Here is a 16289-nt window from a genome sequence, read left to right as displayed (position 1 = left end):
TGGGCAACTTCGACATTGACTACCCAAAATGGGGGGGGAGGGAAGGGCTTCAAAGGCAAGAAGTGACTGGCTTACAAGCTTTTAAGAAGGAACCTAGATCCAGAGGGTGTGGAGGAATGTAGAATCTCCACTGAGTAGTATTCAATCTGTCTAGGTGGGGCTGATGAAAGGAAATGCGGATAGGTCTCTTATGATACAATAGTGAATACTTGTTATCAGGACTGATTGTGAGGGTTGGAAATGTAAAGGTAGACATTCTGTAGCAAAGAGGGGAGTGATTAACTTTGCAGTCTAGAAGTAGAGTTCCCTGGGACCATCAAGGAAGAAGAGCTGAGAGCAGGACCTTACCCAGAGGGGCAGTGATGCCAGAGATGGAGGCAGAGACAATGACGTGAGAGATGGAGCAGCTGGGGACTTTAGACCCAGAGAGGGAGAGGGGCTGTGTGCTGATGACTGAGGGGCATGCTTTCAGGGTATACCCTTTGGTTGGTTGATGATGCATGGAGGGGAGTGTAACCATGGCAATGAAATGACATAGGATTGGATGAATGTAAAGCTAATGTTCTCCCATGTAAACTATCACATAATTCACAATAAAACGTTAAAAAAAGAATGAAGAAGAAGAGAAGTGTCATTTGGAATGACAACCAATGGGTTCTACTATATTTGGTTCACTGTGGTCAGCAGAAAAATGGCATGCCTTAAGCCCTAGAACCTATGAGTACATTATCTTAAACGGCAAAAGAGACTTTGAACAATAACATATGATTGAGTTAGAATCCTGAGATGAGGAGAGCATCTAAAATTATCTGGTGGCCCAAACCTAATGACATGGGGCCCTAAAAGCTGAGAACCATGCCTACCTGTGACTATAAAGAATGGTCACAGCGATGCTACATCTGAAGGGGAAGGGGTCACAAATCAAGGAGTAGGGGAAGCCTCTCGAAGCTAGAAAAGGCAAGGAAACAGATTCTCTTCTAGAGGCACCAGAAAGGAACTGCTGGCACTCCGTTGTAGTCTAGCGAGCTTCACGTCATACTGCTGAGCTACAGACGGTAAGATGAAAAAAACTGTGGTGTAGGAAATAACTAAGAGTGGGGTAAATTTGTTACAGCAGCCAAAGAAATCACATACACTCACCCTTTCCCCTTTCAAATTTCAATACGTCCAGGAATTTCTAGCATGTCTGCAGTACTATATGCATTTTCACATTTCGATTACTTTAGTTTATAGATGTAGACTTAGTATATCACAATTAATATGAGAATACAGCTTTTATCTAAACTTACACAGAATACAATGCGAGTCACAGGAGATGTCAAATGTTGCTTTAGAAGCCATGGCTTTCTCCCCATGTTGTTCCTACCTCTTTCCCATAAATTACATTTAAATACTCCAACTAGGAGCATAAAAATGGTAGGCGATAAGTTCCATCTACTATGTCTACCATGTTAACACTTACATCACCCTTTACTTAGCTCAATGTGTTTGTGTGTGTTTATTGGGAGCTTCTGCCTTTCTTGTAGAATTTAGAAAAGAAAAATCAATTCCCACTCTTATTAAAGCTTGAATTTCTCATTTGGGAGCCACATTGGTTTAAGATATAGCTATTGTACCCATCCCCAGTAAAGAAGACATTGAATTTACTTAGCCAAATACAGAATAATAAGGATAGAGACAAATCCAAGTAGGCCCAGACTAATTATTCCTGGTTGGGGCCATTTGTCTTCAGTCACAATGTGTGCACAGTCTGGGCCTCCACTTTATTCCAAGAGCTTCTCTGGTTTCCTTTATGGATTCCCACAGAGTCGAATATTGAATAAATGTCTTTGACTGACACAGAAGCTGGTAAGCTTAAACACATAAATAAAATATAAAGCCACTGTCTACTCACAGGTGGTCCTAGGGCTCCTTGAGGGCCTACGCTTCCTGTGACCCCCGGGGATCCAGGAGCTCCGGGAATACCCTAAAACACAGGACAAAGGTGTAAAGGTAAGGATGTAAATGTGTTTATTAGTGACTGCCATCACTCAAAACAGAAGCAGCAAACATGTGGTGATGGTTTCCCTCCTCCCTCCCATCGCCCAAGACATCAGGATTCACTATTCATTTCCATTTCCAACTCCCAAAAGAGTAGGGAAGACAAGACTTCTGAAAAGGTTTAGATATGGTTCTTTTAAATTCTGGACTTACCTTTGCCTAAAAACTAAAACAAAACAGGTGATCCTATGGTCAAGTGGCTCAGCACTACAATAATCAAACCAGATGATACATTATTTCTACAGGATTTTTTAGGGAGAGCTCTGTACCAAGGAGCGAGTTGTTTCATGACACAAAGATGGCGGCCAACATAAAGGTCTAGCCAAGAAAGTCTCTCAAAAAATATGAACTGCTTTAAAAGAGAGTGCCTTCCAGCAGTTTCTGCCGATACTTACAATGGGTCCTGGTGGTCCTGGAGGGCCAGATGATCCATCCTTTCCAGGAAAGCCCTGGGAAATGAAACACAGTGTGTCAACCACAGGTTGCTTTACAGGACTTCCAGCATAGGTTGACCTAATACCTTTTAATATTCAGGTAAACTCTGCCTCTGGCTCTGGCCTACCAAGGAGTCACTGCTTTCAAGTTCTTCATGGGAATTGTTCTTGGCAAAGCTTTTGTGTCCCTTGGCTGCATTAAATTGTTCACTGCAAGAACTGTAGGTGTAAGAAATGCCACTTACAAGCTTAGACAGGAACCCCTTTCCACAAAGTGTTTTTACTGGACTAAATATAACCAATAAGAAGGGGTATCCATTCTTGGTAGTAATGACAAGACAAAAAGATGAATTCATGTTTTTCATGACCCAGTAGACTTGAGTAGGGGTCACTATGCCAGGTGTCCATACTATAAATGAGGAGTATCACAATACTGGAAACTCTGGCACTCCAGGAGTACCTGGAGAAGTGTTATGGGAACTTGACAGCTAGATAGGTATGCTGAATGTGTGTGTGTGTCATTATGCGGTCACAAATGGATACGTATTTGCTTTCCATTCTGTGTTGGAAGAGATTAGGATAGACAACAAAGGATGCCCTTGATAAAAATATCTTCTTAAAGTATTGAATCTGTGTGTGGTATGTTATATGGGTGTGAGAAAAAAATACAACAGCTGAACTGACTTGCCTTAAATGGCTGTAGTTTTAAATTATGGGTGCTGGTCTTTTCAATTCAGTTCAAAACATGAGAGGATTTTCAATAAAAATTGTATAATGAGTTCATATACTTTTTTTCAAATACCACCTCCTATTACATCAAGAATCAGACTTTTGAGGGACATGGAGAGAGGGAGCAGCTGAGGACTCTAGATTCATGGGAAGGGAGGGACTGAGCACTGATGGCCAAGAGGCAGGCTTGCAGAATGTGCCCTTTGGTGGCATAAATTATTATATATGACTGAGTGTTAAAAAGAGCTAAAATGAATAGAGAGAAATACTTTTAACTGATGGTACATGGAGGGGATTATAATCATTGTAATGAGACAAAGTATATGATTTGTTGAATGTAAAACTGATGAGGTGCCCTGTAAACTTTCTTTCAATTCACAATAAAAATTATAAAATAAAGGAAAAAAAAGACTGGACTTTATACCTTGGGATTTGTCTCGCATTGTAACAATCCATTCCTGTTGCAAATCCCCCGAGTTTCCTTGCTGCCCTTCTAACACTGATTCCACTTCTCTAGTAACTACCCTTCCCATTTGTTTTGCTTATGAAAATTCATCTTAAGTTCCCATCCCCATTCACATTCTTTATCCTCACCTCCATTTATCAATAAAAGGGAGAAAGTAAAAATGAGGCTGGCCAAAAGGAAACAGTACGTGAGTGGGAGACAGAATATTAGGGGTGGCATGAAGAGATGGGTAAGGTGTGTTTAGGGAAAGTGTACTGTCAAAATGCCCTCAGAATGCCACTAAGTCATAAAACCAGTATGGCAGAGGATGCTAGAGTTCACTGGTATGTATCGTTTTCCCTTTCTGCGTGGACACATTATTGAACTACATTTCCCAGTCTTCTCATAATTATGTTAGAGCCACATGACTGAATACTGGCCAATGGAAAGAAGTCACTTTCAGTTACAGCTCATAAAAGTCTCCCATGATGAGTCTCTTTCTTTTCCTCTTCTCTGGGTACTTTAGAGGCCACATGTTAAAGGGCAGTGTCATACATGAAGAACCCTGAGTAAGTGATGTGTGAAGCAGAGACTAACCCTTTCCAGGTCTCCGTCTTCACTTGTCAACAGCATTGGATTGTGAGCGAGCAATAGACTTTGATTGTATTAAAAGTACCGAGATTTTAGGGTTGTTTGTGTACAGATATACACCATCTGCAAGGTCAATTTGAACTGCAATGTTGGCAGTTCAAATCCACCAGCCACTCCTCATAAACCCTATACAGGGTTGCTCTGTGTGTCAGAACCAACTTGACAGTAGTTAACAACAAAAAAATATGAGGGTGAAGCAAAAATTATCTGTACTTTGGTTGTAGAAAAGGTAGCCCTTTTTGACATAATCTCCTTGCTTTTCAGTACACTCTGGCCATCTGTCATCAAGTTTTCCTATTTCCTTATTTTAAAATGTTTTAGGCTGAGCTGAGAGCCATGAATGCAATGCTGTCTTCGTTTTTCCGTCATCTATGAATCTTCATCCTTGGAAGGTTACTGTCAGGGGACCAAACAGGTGAAAGTCCACTGGAGCAAGATCAGGACTATAGGGAATATGCTTTAGCACCTCAAAAGGAAGTTTTTGCAGAGTGTCAACAGTGTGGGCAGAGGTGTGGAGACCTGCATTATCATGCATGATCACAAAGTCCTTAGATAACAGTCCTCTGTTTAATCCTGAATTTAGGCTTCAGCACTTCAGTGAGAATCTCACTGTAAGGAGCACTGCTGATTGTTGAACCTTTTTCCTGATAGTGTTCCACTGGCCCTTGAGAATCCTAGAAAACTGTAAGCATCAATTTTCCAGCTTCTTGTTGACTTTTGAACTTTTACTTAGCTGGGGATTGAGGATGTTTCCATACAATATTCTGCCATTCACTCTCAGGATCCTAGTGATGAATCCATGTCTTGTCACTACTTGATTTTTTTTTAAAGAAACTTTTACCTTCCTTCAAGTATCAATCCATATTTTCTTTGCAGATGTCCAAATATCTGTTTATGCTGTTCCATGAGTTGTTGCAGTACCCATTTCACAGAACTTTTTTGAAACCCAAGTCTGTTGTGGCATGAATTATTTCATAGGCAGAGCTATAGCTGATTAGCAAATGATCTGACACATAATCCACTGTCCCTCATCTATTTGACAGTATTATTTCACATGCACGCTCAGTGTTGTCATAAGCAGGTGGTGGTAGTGGTGTACTATGGAGTTGGTTCTGACTCATAGCGACCCTGTACAGGTTTTCCAAGGCTGTAAATCTTTACGGGAGCAAAAAGCCTCATCTTTCTCCCATGGTCAATTCAAACTGCTGTCCTTGAGGTTAGCAGCCCAATTTGTAACCACTATGCTACCGGAGCTCTTGTATTTATACGCATAATATGTCCTGGTGGTGTAGTGAGTTATGAGCTAAGCTGCTAACCCCAAGTTCAGCAGTTCAAATCTATCAGCTGCTTCACAGAAGAAAGATGAGGCTTTCTGCTCCTGTAAAGATTTACAGCCTCAAGAACCCTATACAGGGTCACTATGAGTTGGAACCAACTTAACGACATATCACCACTACCACCAGGTACATACATTCCATATACATATTTAATATGCATGTGTGTGTTTCAGTGAGTGTGCATTTTTAGTAAGCTGAAGTGACAAGTAAAGTGAATTAAAACAAAAAATATCAACAATATATTGTGCCTAAGAAATTAGTTACATATACTAGCTCTAATACATCATACTATATAGTGATTCCAAAATCTGCCTAATAATCAGAATAACTAAGCTTTTTTAAAACTATAAATTCCTAGATCTAATCTCTAAAGTTTCTGAATCTCTAAAGTTGGAAACCCAAGAACCTACATTCAAAAAAACTCCTAAAATCAGACAAAAACCTGATCACCTAAGTTTTGGATGTCTGGCTTTGAAGGACAGCATTAGAATGCGAATGAAAAAGATGTTAGTATCTGTACCATGTGTATGCCCCAAAAGAAGTATCTTTAAAGCCAGGAATACCACCAAGCTCACTTCTCTGTAACTGTTGCTTTATGTGCCCCTATCAAGTAAAGGTACACAGTGGTCAAAGAATAGTGGTCTTAGGGGTGAAGCATCCATTTCTACTGGATCAAATTGGGTTCCTACTGTTCCAAATTGCTCTAGTGATGAATTTCTGCTCATTAAACATCTTCTTTGGTGGAACATTTTCTCACAATAACTAAACCCCACAGTGATCTTCATTAACATAATTTTATGAGACTAAGAGTGTGGTTGTTGGAGCAGAGACAGCGATTAAAATCCTGTCTCCAATATTTACTACTAGCTCTGCGGCACTGTTTGAGCTACTTCAGTCTGAACTTCTGATCTTTTGTCTGTAAAACTGAGGTAACAGTGAATACCATTTGCAATGATTTTGAAGATTGGACAGCATGGCATTCAGAAAGAACCCGAACATATTCAACAACTGATCCCAGCAGTGGCTGCTATTTTTATTAATATAATCTGCCAAATCACAACTGCGTCAACCGCCAAGATGGGAGCCGACTGTGAGAACGTAATCCTGGAATGTTACAAAACTCCAGACCCACAAAGAAGAAAATCCACTTCTTCTCTCCATTAGCTTTATTATGGTGATGTTTTGCATTTTCTCTCCTAAAGGAGAAAGATACTCAAGGGGGCAATTAACATGAATCTTAGTATTTAACAAAATAGTCCTTAGATTACTCTCTCATCACGACTTGACATTTATGATAGGAATTAAGTCCAGATAGTTGGCTCAAGTTCAATTTCCAGAGTACATTTTAAGACCAACTCCCTTTTGATGAAATGGAATATTCATCACCAATATGGCCTTTGTATACATTCCACCCACGCAATAAGGAAGCAGCATGTAAGTAGTCTTTCAAGATGGAATCCAAAAAATTTTAAAAAGCAACGCTCTCTTTTTCTTTGGACTTTATTGTATTTTAAAAAGAAATCTTCTATGGTATCTGAATATGTTAAATACAGGCATTGTAAAATATTATACACTCCTTGACTCATTAGGTTACAAATAGCGAATAATATTATTACTTAAAATTAAATGTTTTTCAAGGAAATTCTACTTTATATACATTAATCTCCACAACGATTCTATGGCCACAAATATTTTTTTCCATTTCACAGATGAGGACATGAGGCTTGATTCAACACAAGGTGTGGCTAACAGAAAAATTTCTGTTGCTGACCACAGGGCAAGCCTGTTTCTCATCACCTCCCAAGACCTGCAGGGCTCAGATGCATGCATAAGACTGTACAGTATTTGATCTCTTATCAATTAAAAAGAGAGGGTATGGTGATGTCATTGGGATGAAGGAGTAATTTAGAGAAAGGATGTAATCCTGATTAAGCTCCCACTGAGTGGTGGCGAGAGCTGTATAGGTTCCCACTCAGTGAGCCTGCGTAGGGTTTCTGAGGCTTTAATTCTTTACAGGAGCAGAAAGCCTCATCTTTTTCCTGAACAATGACTGGTGGATTCAAACTGCTGTCCTTGTGGTTAGCAGCCTGACGTGCAACCCACTATACATCACCACAGCTCCTTAATACCCAAAATGGCGGTGGTGGTGCCGTGATGTGAAGTCGGTTCCAACTCATAGCGACCCTGCATGGGGTTTCTGAGTTTGTAAATCTTTATGGGAGCAAAGTCTCCTCTTTCTCCTGAGGAAGTTTCAAACTCCTGACCTTGAGGTTAGCAGCCCGACTTGTAACCACCACCCTACCAAAGCTACCCACTGGAGGACTAAGGAATTACTACCTTCCATGTCCTGTCATTTTTATGTCTTGTCTATCACCGACTTTCCCCATAATTATTTGTTGTTGTTGTGTGCCCTTGAGTTGATTTTTAACTCATAGCAAACTCATGTGACAGAGGGGGACTGCCCCATGTAGCTAGTTTCTAAGCACTAATCTTTTGGAGTCCTGGTGTGGTGCTGTAGGATCAGCACTGGACTGCTGATCTCAGGGTTTGAGGTTCAAACCCACCAGCTATTCCCTGGAAACTACACAGGGTCACTAGGAGTCAGAACTGACTCGACTTAATAACAATCTTTATGGGTGCAGATTACCTGGTCTTTTCTGCCATTGTGTGGCTGATGGGTTTGAACTGCTGAACTTTTGGTTAGTCAATAAGTGCTTAACCATGGCACCACTAGATTCCATTTGAAAAGAGAAAATAAAATAGTATCAGTTGAAGCTGAACTTTTATATAGAAATTTAATATGCATAAATCACCACAACTCTACAGAGTCATTTTTTTTTTCTCCTATTTTGTACACGACAAAAGTGAGGCTTGGAAATAACCAACTGATCCAATGCCATATGTCCAAGGTTCAAATCCATGGCTGGCTAGAGAACTGGTAGTATTGCATAGAACTAACTGACCTTCGGACTCAAAAAGAGGTTGGCACTTTTTTAGTTCCTTCACATCTTGTATCTATCATATACGTCTTACCTTTTTTTTTTTCTTTCCTAGTTTCTTTAAGGATTAAATGGGAATCATGAGGGAAGGCTGAGAAACCCTACCTACATCATAGGAGCTTAACGATCACAGGACAAAGCCTCGGGCCACAGATACCAAGAAAAGAGGAAAAAAGAGGCCAAAAAGAGATAGCAAGAGTTACAGTGGGGTGGGGGTGAGGGACTATAACATTTTCAGTTGGAATGGATCCAAATAAAAAAATGAATGTCTAAATGCTATGAAATCTAAATTTAAACTGTTGCTTTTCAAAAGTGTGGTTCCATACTTTGTTCCATTGGCTTCCAGGAAAGAGGTGGGAACTCATTCATTGAAGAAGTCCAGCTTTTGCTGGACTTGCTTATGGCTCTAGGCCCAGAGCTGAATATGAGTCACCTTCAAGAGTCAAAAATTCCTCTTGGGAAAAGCTCAAAGATGCTATAAACATTCGAAAACATGATGCCTGTTTTAAAAGAAGATGTGTAATCTTCTTCTTTGTTAAACTCTCTCCTTCCTGACATAGGCACCAGCTCTAGGAAGAAGAAGTTAGTCTTTCTTTGGGTAATAGCTAAGGTGATGGTGCTAGGTTAGGCCTACTAGTTCTTAGCTGCCAGGAAAAGAAGATAAATGGAAGCGATCCAAAGTGTATGGGTAATCTACCCACCTACCCAGACCTCACCACCTGCTGTCTACAACTCTCCAAGGAGCTGGAGACATGGGTAGCAAGTATATTGTAACAAATATCCATTCCAGCTTCCTTCTTCCTGACCTGGAACTCACTCAGGATCAGAGGAAATGAAGGCACAGTAACAGGAAATGATAGAAGTGCTCAGGATAAAGAGGGATAAGAAAAAACAACTGTGTCTCCCTGATTCCCGAGACAGTCAAGCCTAACTGGGAAGTTTTCTAGAAGCGGCTTTGAGGCAATTCAGCAGATGTTGTTATTGTTAGTGCAGTTGAGTCAGTTTCACCCCATAGTGACCCGGTATAGGATTTCTGAGGAGCGACTGGTGAGCTTGAACTGCTGACCTTGTGGTTCAAACTGACTTTGCAGTGCAGCACATTAACCCACAGTGCCACACCAGGACTCCAGGAATTCAGCAGTAGGTCTAATCATTCAGTATTTTAGCTTTCCATCTGTTCTATGTCACTTGTGTCATTGTGGTTGCTTTGCATTTTAGGATCGTTACTGTAGAGTTATAATGATTGTGTAATGTTTGTCCCTCGTACTCTTTTCCTCTCTTCCAACGGCATAACCAGAGAGACCTGGATACACCTGCTGCCCCATAGACACCTGGTCCTGCAATGTGGCATTTCTTCAGGGCTGTCCATGCCCGAGGTCTTATATTTGTTCCACCATTAAAGTTTGTCCTGGGTTTTTTACCTTCATAATCCTGCTAAATAACTGCTTATCTAATGATTTCAGACCTGTTACTCTACTTAGCCCCCCAGATCAATTTGTCTAAACAAGATGGGTAACCTAACATGAATGCTTTTGGTTTCTTTCCCCTTCAGATCAATAATTCTGTTTTCATCCATCCACTATTCCTTCTCTTCTGTCTATAAAGAAGACCCATTTGTTTGCTCTTGACCCCTCCATCCTTCCGTCTTCTCCAGGTAGATAGTCAACAAATTCAACTTCTGGAGCCTGCACCTCTGCAGAGAAAGATGGATAACTCTCCCCAGGTTGAGCACAGTGCATGCCACCTGGCATGTGTTTGATTAATATTTCCTTGATTGAAAAATACATGTAGCGCTTCTCTCCAGCAAGGTCTCTTGTGTTCCACAATTCAAGGGGACACCATTAGCATTTCAGTGGTGCTCCCTGGAATGTGTGTACAGTGTGGTGGCATTACTCTCTAATACCATTTCTAAAACAATTATCACAGGATTCACACCAACTTTTAAACAAGAACCTTCAAAGAATGTGTTTTCCTGATCACCAATTTTAAAAAACAAGTTTGGTCCCACCCAAGAAGTTTTCAGTTTAGGAGTTAGACACTTACTGAAAGTTTTACTTCTAAATTGATTTCTTTTGAGGTAGGGAGGAAAGTAAAATCTAAGTACAGATCTCTTATTACTTTATTACAACTTTAAGACTTTTAATCCTATAGGAGAAAAAAAATAGGTTTGGAGGAATAGCAAAATATTTATAAAATGTCTGTGTTAGAATACTGGTTTTAAAAAAAAAAAAGAGAAGAATTGAGAACAAAATGACCCAAGTACTAATCGAACATGCTTGATCTGGGGGTTCTTTGCTAAGACTGGACCCCATTCGTAGATAAATCAAATAAACTTACTAAAGCAAATCTTTAGAATTGCTATTTTCCAAGCTTCAGGAATCACGGAGGAATCTAGGTGTGTAATCGCTCAGGAGCTTAGCCTTAGTCCTATGTCAAAGCATATAAATACTTCTAGACACTCCTTCATGCATACAAGAAATGTATATAAATCGAATGCTTTTACAGACTGCCTCCTTTAGATCCATTCACCTGGACATGCTTTATAGACGGAGTAATTCCATCTGATGAACAGAATCTAGACTGAGATTTTGACCAAATGAAAATTGGGACATGAGGGGAAGAGAGTCAAAAGGGCTCGGATTCCCTGCTATACTTCTATAGGAAAAAAAGCATTTCCTTTTTCTTGAGTTGACTCTGAAGAAATCCTGTTAGTGCAGTGGATTACGAGCTGAACTGCTGACCTCAAAGTCAGCAGTTTAAATCTACCAGCCACTCCATGGGATAAAATTGAGATTTTCTGTTCCCGCAAAAATGTATAGCCTCCGAAACCCTATACAGGGCTGCTATGAGTCAAAACTGACTTCACAGAACTTAACAACCACAACATAGCTGCTCTGAAATAAAGGTGGGCCTTGTCTGAGCAGTGAGTCTCCCAGCCAGATGTCTGCTAATCTAGTGGGTAAGTTGTCCCCCAAATACCAGTGAATACCAAATGTGTGGTCCTTTAGTAGCTTGGATCTACGTCAGAGCCAATGCAAAGCGTTCAGTCTGTAGATGGGTGGAGCTCCCACAGGCCTATATCAGTGGCAGCTAAAGGACCTCCAGCCTCACTTCCTCCTGCTGAACACTTCATGACTCTCCATCACCTTCTAACTGAAGTTCAATGTGCTTGATCTGAAACTTGGATTTGTGTGTACCTTCCCTGTTTCGTCTCTGGACAATCTCCTCACACCATCTTCAGTCATTTGTTCCGCCTGGAATTGCTTTCCATTCCTCATTCCCTTGGCTGACTTCAGCCTTTCATTTGGGAAACCTTCCCTGACTCCAAGTCTGACTTAGTCATTCATTCTTTGTGTTCCACTGTTGTTGTTTCTGTTGTTAGCGACTGTGAAGCTGGCCTACAACTCATGGCAACCCCAGGCATAACAGAACAAAATGTTGCCTGGACCTTCACTACCGCCATGATTAGTTGACAGATTTGACCATTGTGAGACATAGTGCTTTTCTGAAGTAGATAGCCAGCCCTTTTTTCCTAGTCTATCCTAGTCTGGAAGTGCCACTGAATTCTGTTCAGCATCACAGCAACACAGAAGCTGCACATGAGGTGCTATGGCCAGGAACTGAACCTTGATCTCCCACATGATGGTGGTGGTTATGTGCTGTGGAGTCGGTTCCGACTCATATCAACCTTGTACAGTGTTTTTGAGGCTGTAAATCTTTCCGGGAGCAGAAAGTCTCATCTCTCTCCCACGGAACAGCTGGTAGTTTCGAACTGCTGACCTTGCGGTTCACAGCCCAATTCATAACCACTACACTACCAAAGCATGGAAGGGAACAATTCTATCACTGAACTTTGCAATGCCTCATTTGTGTTCTGTAAATGTCCACCCCCATGGCATGTGTTAGAGTTTTGTCTTCCCAGTAAACTATACATTTTTGAGAGCAAGAACCTCCACGCCTGGCTCAGTAAAGACTTGTTAATAAACATACACCAGGTATTACCAATCCCTCTCCTAATCAGTTTTGTACTTTGTTTTACTGCTCTCTCCCAGAACCCATTAAAAGAAGAGATCATTCTCACAAGTATTAAATAAATGGAGAATACCATGTAAGTCATACCATAGGTATTCAAGAAACTCAGATTTTCCTTTATATGATTCTTTAGGTTTATAGCATAGTGGTTACAGGTCAGGCTGCTAATTCTCATGGTCAGCAGTTTGAGACTCCCAGAGGTTCCGCGGGAGAAAGATAAGCCTTTTGGCTCCCATAAAGATTTATAGCCTCTAAACCCTATGCAGGTTGCTGAGTTGGAATTGACTTCATGGCACACCACCACCACCACCGAAAGAACATGAAAATGGACTAAACCAAGGCACGCAAGGCAGGGCAAACTGTATTCCAGTTATAGGGCGTTCAGAAAGGAGCGCTGTCAATTGGAGACGGTTTGATGAGAGTTCCCAGGGGTTGATGAAAGAAGTGGATACACGTGGTAATAAAGTGAAATAGAGTCAGGATGGTTCAAATGTAGACATGCAGGAAAATAAAACAACACACAACTACCTTGATTCCTTTATATTGCAGCCCGCCAGCAGCAAATGTGATTGGGGAAGACGTCTACATTACTAATAACCAACTGTTGAACAAGATCTTACCCTCTGGCCTGGTGAGCCATCCCGTCCTGGTGAGCCAACGCCTCCTGGGACACCCTAGGAAGCAATGACAAAACAGATACAGAGAAGCGAGTCTCCCTCTCACCCAGTTTCCCTGAGACAGAACAAGGCCTCCAAACAAACCTAATGGCATAAAGGAAAAGTCTTTGTGACTCAGAATTCAGAATCCAGAAGTTATTCCTGGGCAAGGAATGCCTCTTACCAGAGCTCATTCTAGGGGTATCAATGTGACTCTCAGAAGAGGCTTAATGCAAATGATTACAGGCAGTCCTCGTATAATGAATGAGTTCTGTACCTAAGTGTGTCTGTAAGTTGAATTTGTAAGTCAGAATAGTTAGAGACAGTTCCTATCTAACATCACTTAGTCAAATGCTTCTCTTAGTATTTACATAGAGTACTTTTCTATGCATTAAACTCACTAAAGAAACAGTTCCAGATACACAAAAACGTCTCTGACATCATAATTCAGTAATCATCATAATGTTTTGATGTGAGTCATAAAGCAGTGCCCGTTTGCTATTATGAACCACGGTATGTACCTCAAACTTTGAATATAAGAGGCTTTATGGGATTGACTGTAATATGTAAATCAGATATTCTTAACCCAGAGACTGTCTGTATAAGCCAACAGTCAAATGATCCTTAATTATGAAACTACTTATTTCCAAAATCACAGCTATTTCCCCCTATTATTTGCAAAGCTCTAGAGCTGATAGCAACAGACTGAAAAATAAAAAAATAATAATACCTGTGGTCCAGGAAAACCAGTGTCTCCTTTCTCTCCTTTTTCGCCAGGCATTCCCTGAACATCCCAAAGTACAAAACAGGTTATGTTCACATAGCCTCTCCTTCCCCACCCCTCAACCCCCACTGACTGCTTGAACATTTTACATTAAATTGCCTTTACACCAACATTCAAAAACTGCATATCTGACTTCTCACATATGCTGTGCCATTTATATAAACATTCCTGTGGAGCTAGGTATTGGTTTATATGCAGCAATAGTTTGAATATAGAAAATGCAGTCTAATATAGAAAATGCAGTCACATATGGGAAATATGTGGAAGGAAACCCGAACATTTCAATGTTACGTGTTCTTTAACTTTTAAATCTCGTATCAGTAGAGTAAGGGTTTGTTTTTTGTTTTTTGATAACAGTATGTGAGAATAGGAAAATAAACACAGAAGCAGGTATGCAATACAACCTCAACAAATGTTTGTTATTAGAAATAGTAATGATACAAATTGGCAGGCTAATGCTTTCTAAAATGTGTAAGTAAATAGCTCCATAAGGAAAATTTCTCAGTTAGGGAGACTCAATCATATGAACAAAAGATAGCTTAAAAAGTATGTATGAAAGGGTCTGGTTGCTTCAAGTATTTATTGCAAAAATTATTTTTATTCTTTAAATCTCAATTTCTTAACATTGGAGTCCTATAGGATCAGCACTGGACTGCAAACCACAAAGTCAGCGGTTCAAACCAACCAGCTGCTCCTCAGAAACCCTATCCACAGTCACTGTGAGTTTGAACTTTCTCAAGGGCACTCAGTAACAACAATAGTAATATTCATTAATATTCAGGAAATGGCATTAAACTTGTTTTCAATAAGACAAAATACTCTTGCCCAGAGATGCAACCCTCTGACGTACACCATCTAAAATCTAACTCTCAATCAGTGAACTGCACTTTGAGGCCAATTAAGATCAGAATCATGAATAAGTAGATTCCATTTAGCTGCATTTGCAATTACTACAAATAAATAATGAATAACTTAAAATTACAGAAGATTTGTAACTTTCTAGGTTTTACCACATCCTTTAAGGACTCAGACAACAAGCAAAAAAAGGTTATCCACATTAAGGCCTGTTGTACATGTACAAACAGAATGCTTGTTACTGTCTCTGCATATACCTGTTTGTTAGAAGAGCCTCCATCATTGAACAGAAATTGGCTAAAGACACACTAATGAACAGACCCTCAGTCACTACATTGCATTCATTTCTCAGTGCATGTTTTCAGGGGTAAGAAGGCACTGGGGCTCATTATTAAAGCACATACAATGGTACATCATTCTTTGCAACCTCATGGACAGGTAATACTAAAACCCTTCTGAATCTTTGCACACAACTCACAGGTATTCCTTGAATAGACAGACCACTTGGTCCTTGGGGCCCAGGAGGACCCTGAGGTCCTGAAGGACCTGTTTCACCCCGAGGTCCCTCTGGTCCCTGAAAGACAACAGTGAAAAGTCAGGCCAGAAATACATTAGACTCTCTGAGACCCAGGGCACATAAAATGTGTTTCCTTAGATATTTTCTCCAACGACATGAAACATTCGTGGTATATAACAAGACACCAAGCCTCTAATGACTCACCTCCCAGGCAAAATGTCATCAGTAAACCATAAGAGTAAACACACAGGGATTGCTGTAACTTTAATTTTTGCTTCCATAAATAAAAATGCTATGCCAATTAGGTAACTAGACCCCCCACATTCCATAACAAATTTAGAAGGCAGAAATGTTTCTAGACCACCCTCCTGGTCTGTGAAGGTTCTCCCACCCACTGAACCACACCAGCTCTGTCTTCATTACTGATAACCACCTACCTCAAGGGCACTCCTCTGATTTTGTTGGAGACTTTCCAACTCACCGGGTTATTGTCCTCATCTCAATCTTGTCATCATCCTGAGCTTCTTAAATGTCCTTTCCTAGACTAAGTGTAAGGAGCTCTGGTAGCGCAGTGGTTACGAATCGGTCTGCAAACCACAAGGTCAGCAGTTCGAAACTACCAGCTGTTCTGTGGGAGAAGGATGAGATTTTCTGTTCCTGTAAAGATGTGCAGCCTTGGAAACCCTGTACAGGGTCGCTATGAGTTGGAACCAATTCCATGGCACATAACAAACAAACAAAGACTTAGTGTTGTCTGATTTCCTCTCTTCCTTATTTTTTCAGCAGAAGTTTGGGCTTTGCTATGGTTTA

At 40.5% G+C, this 16289-nt stretch overlaps 1 protein-coding gene across 1 annotated transcript in view; it reads right to left on the bottom strand.

Moving 5' to 3' along the window:
- The window catches only part of COL14A1 (collagen, type XIV, alpha 1), a 217518-nt gene that overhangs the window by 38375 nt on the left and 162854 nt on the right, over positions 1–16289 (bottom strand). The window contains exons 37-41 of the mRNA XM_006830676.1: positions 15441–15536; positions 14054–14107; positions 13288–13341; positions 2436–2489; positions 1895–1966 (exon numbers count right to left, since the gene is read on the bottom strand). Coding sequence (XP_006830739.1) covers positions 1895–1966; positions 2436–2489; positions 13288–13341; positions 14054–14107; positions 15441–15536 — 330 coding nt within the window. The remainder of the gene's footprint in view (positions 1–1894; positions 1967–2435; positions 2490–13287; positions 13342–14053; positions 14108–15440; positions 15537–16289) is intronic.

This window comes from Chrysochloris asiatica, unplaced genomic scaffold (assembly GCF_000296735.1).
Source record: "Chrysochloris asiatica unplaced genomic scaffold, ChrAsi1.0 scaffold00001, whole genome shotgun sequence".
Taxonomy (NCBI): domain Eukaryota; kingdom Metazoa; phylum Chordata; class Mammalia; order Afrosoricida; family Chrysochloridae; genus Chrysochloris; species Chrysochloris asiatica.
The sequence above is the reverse complement of the archived record's forward strand: the minus strand, read 5'-3'. Positions and strand labels throughout refer to the sequence as shown.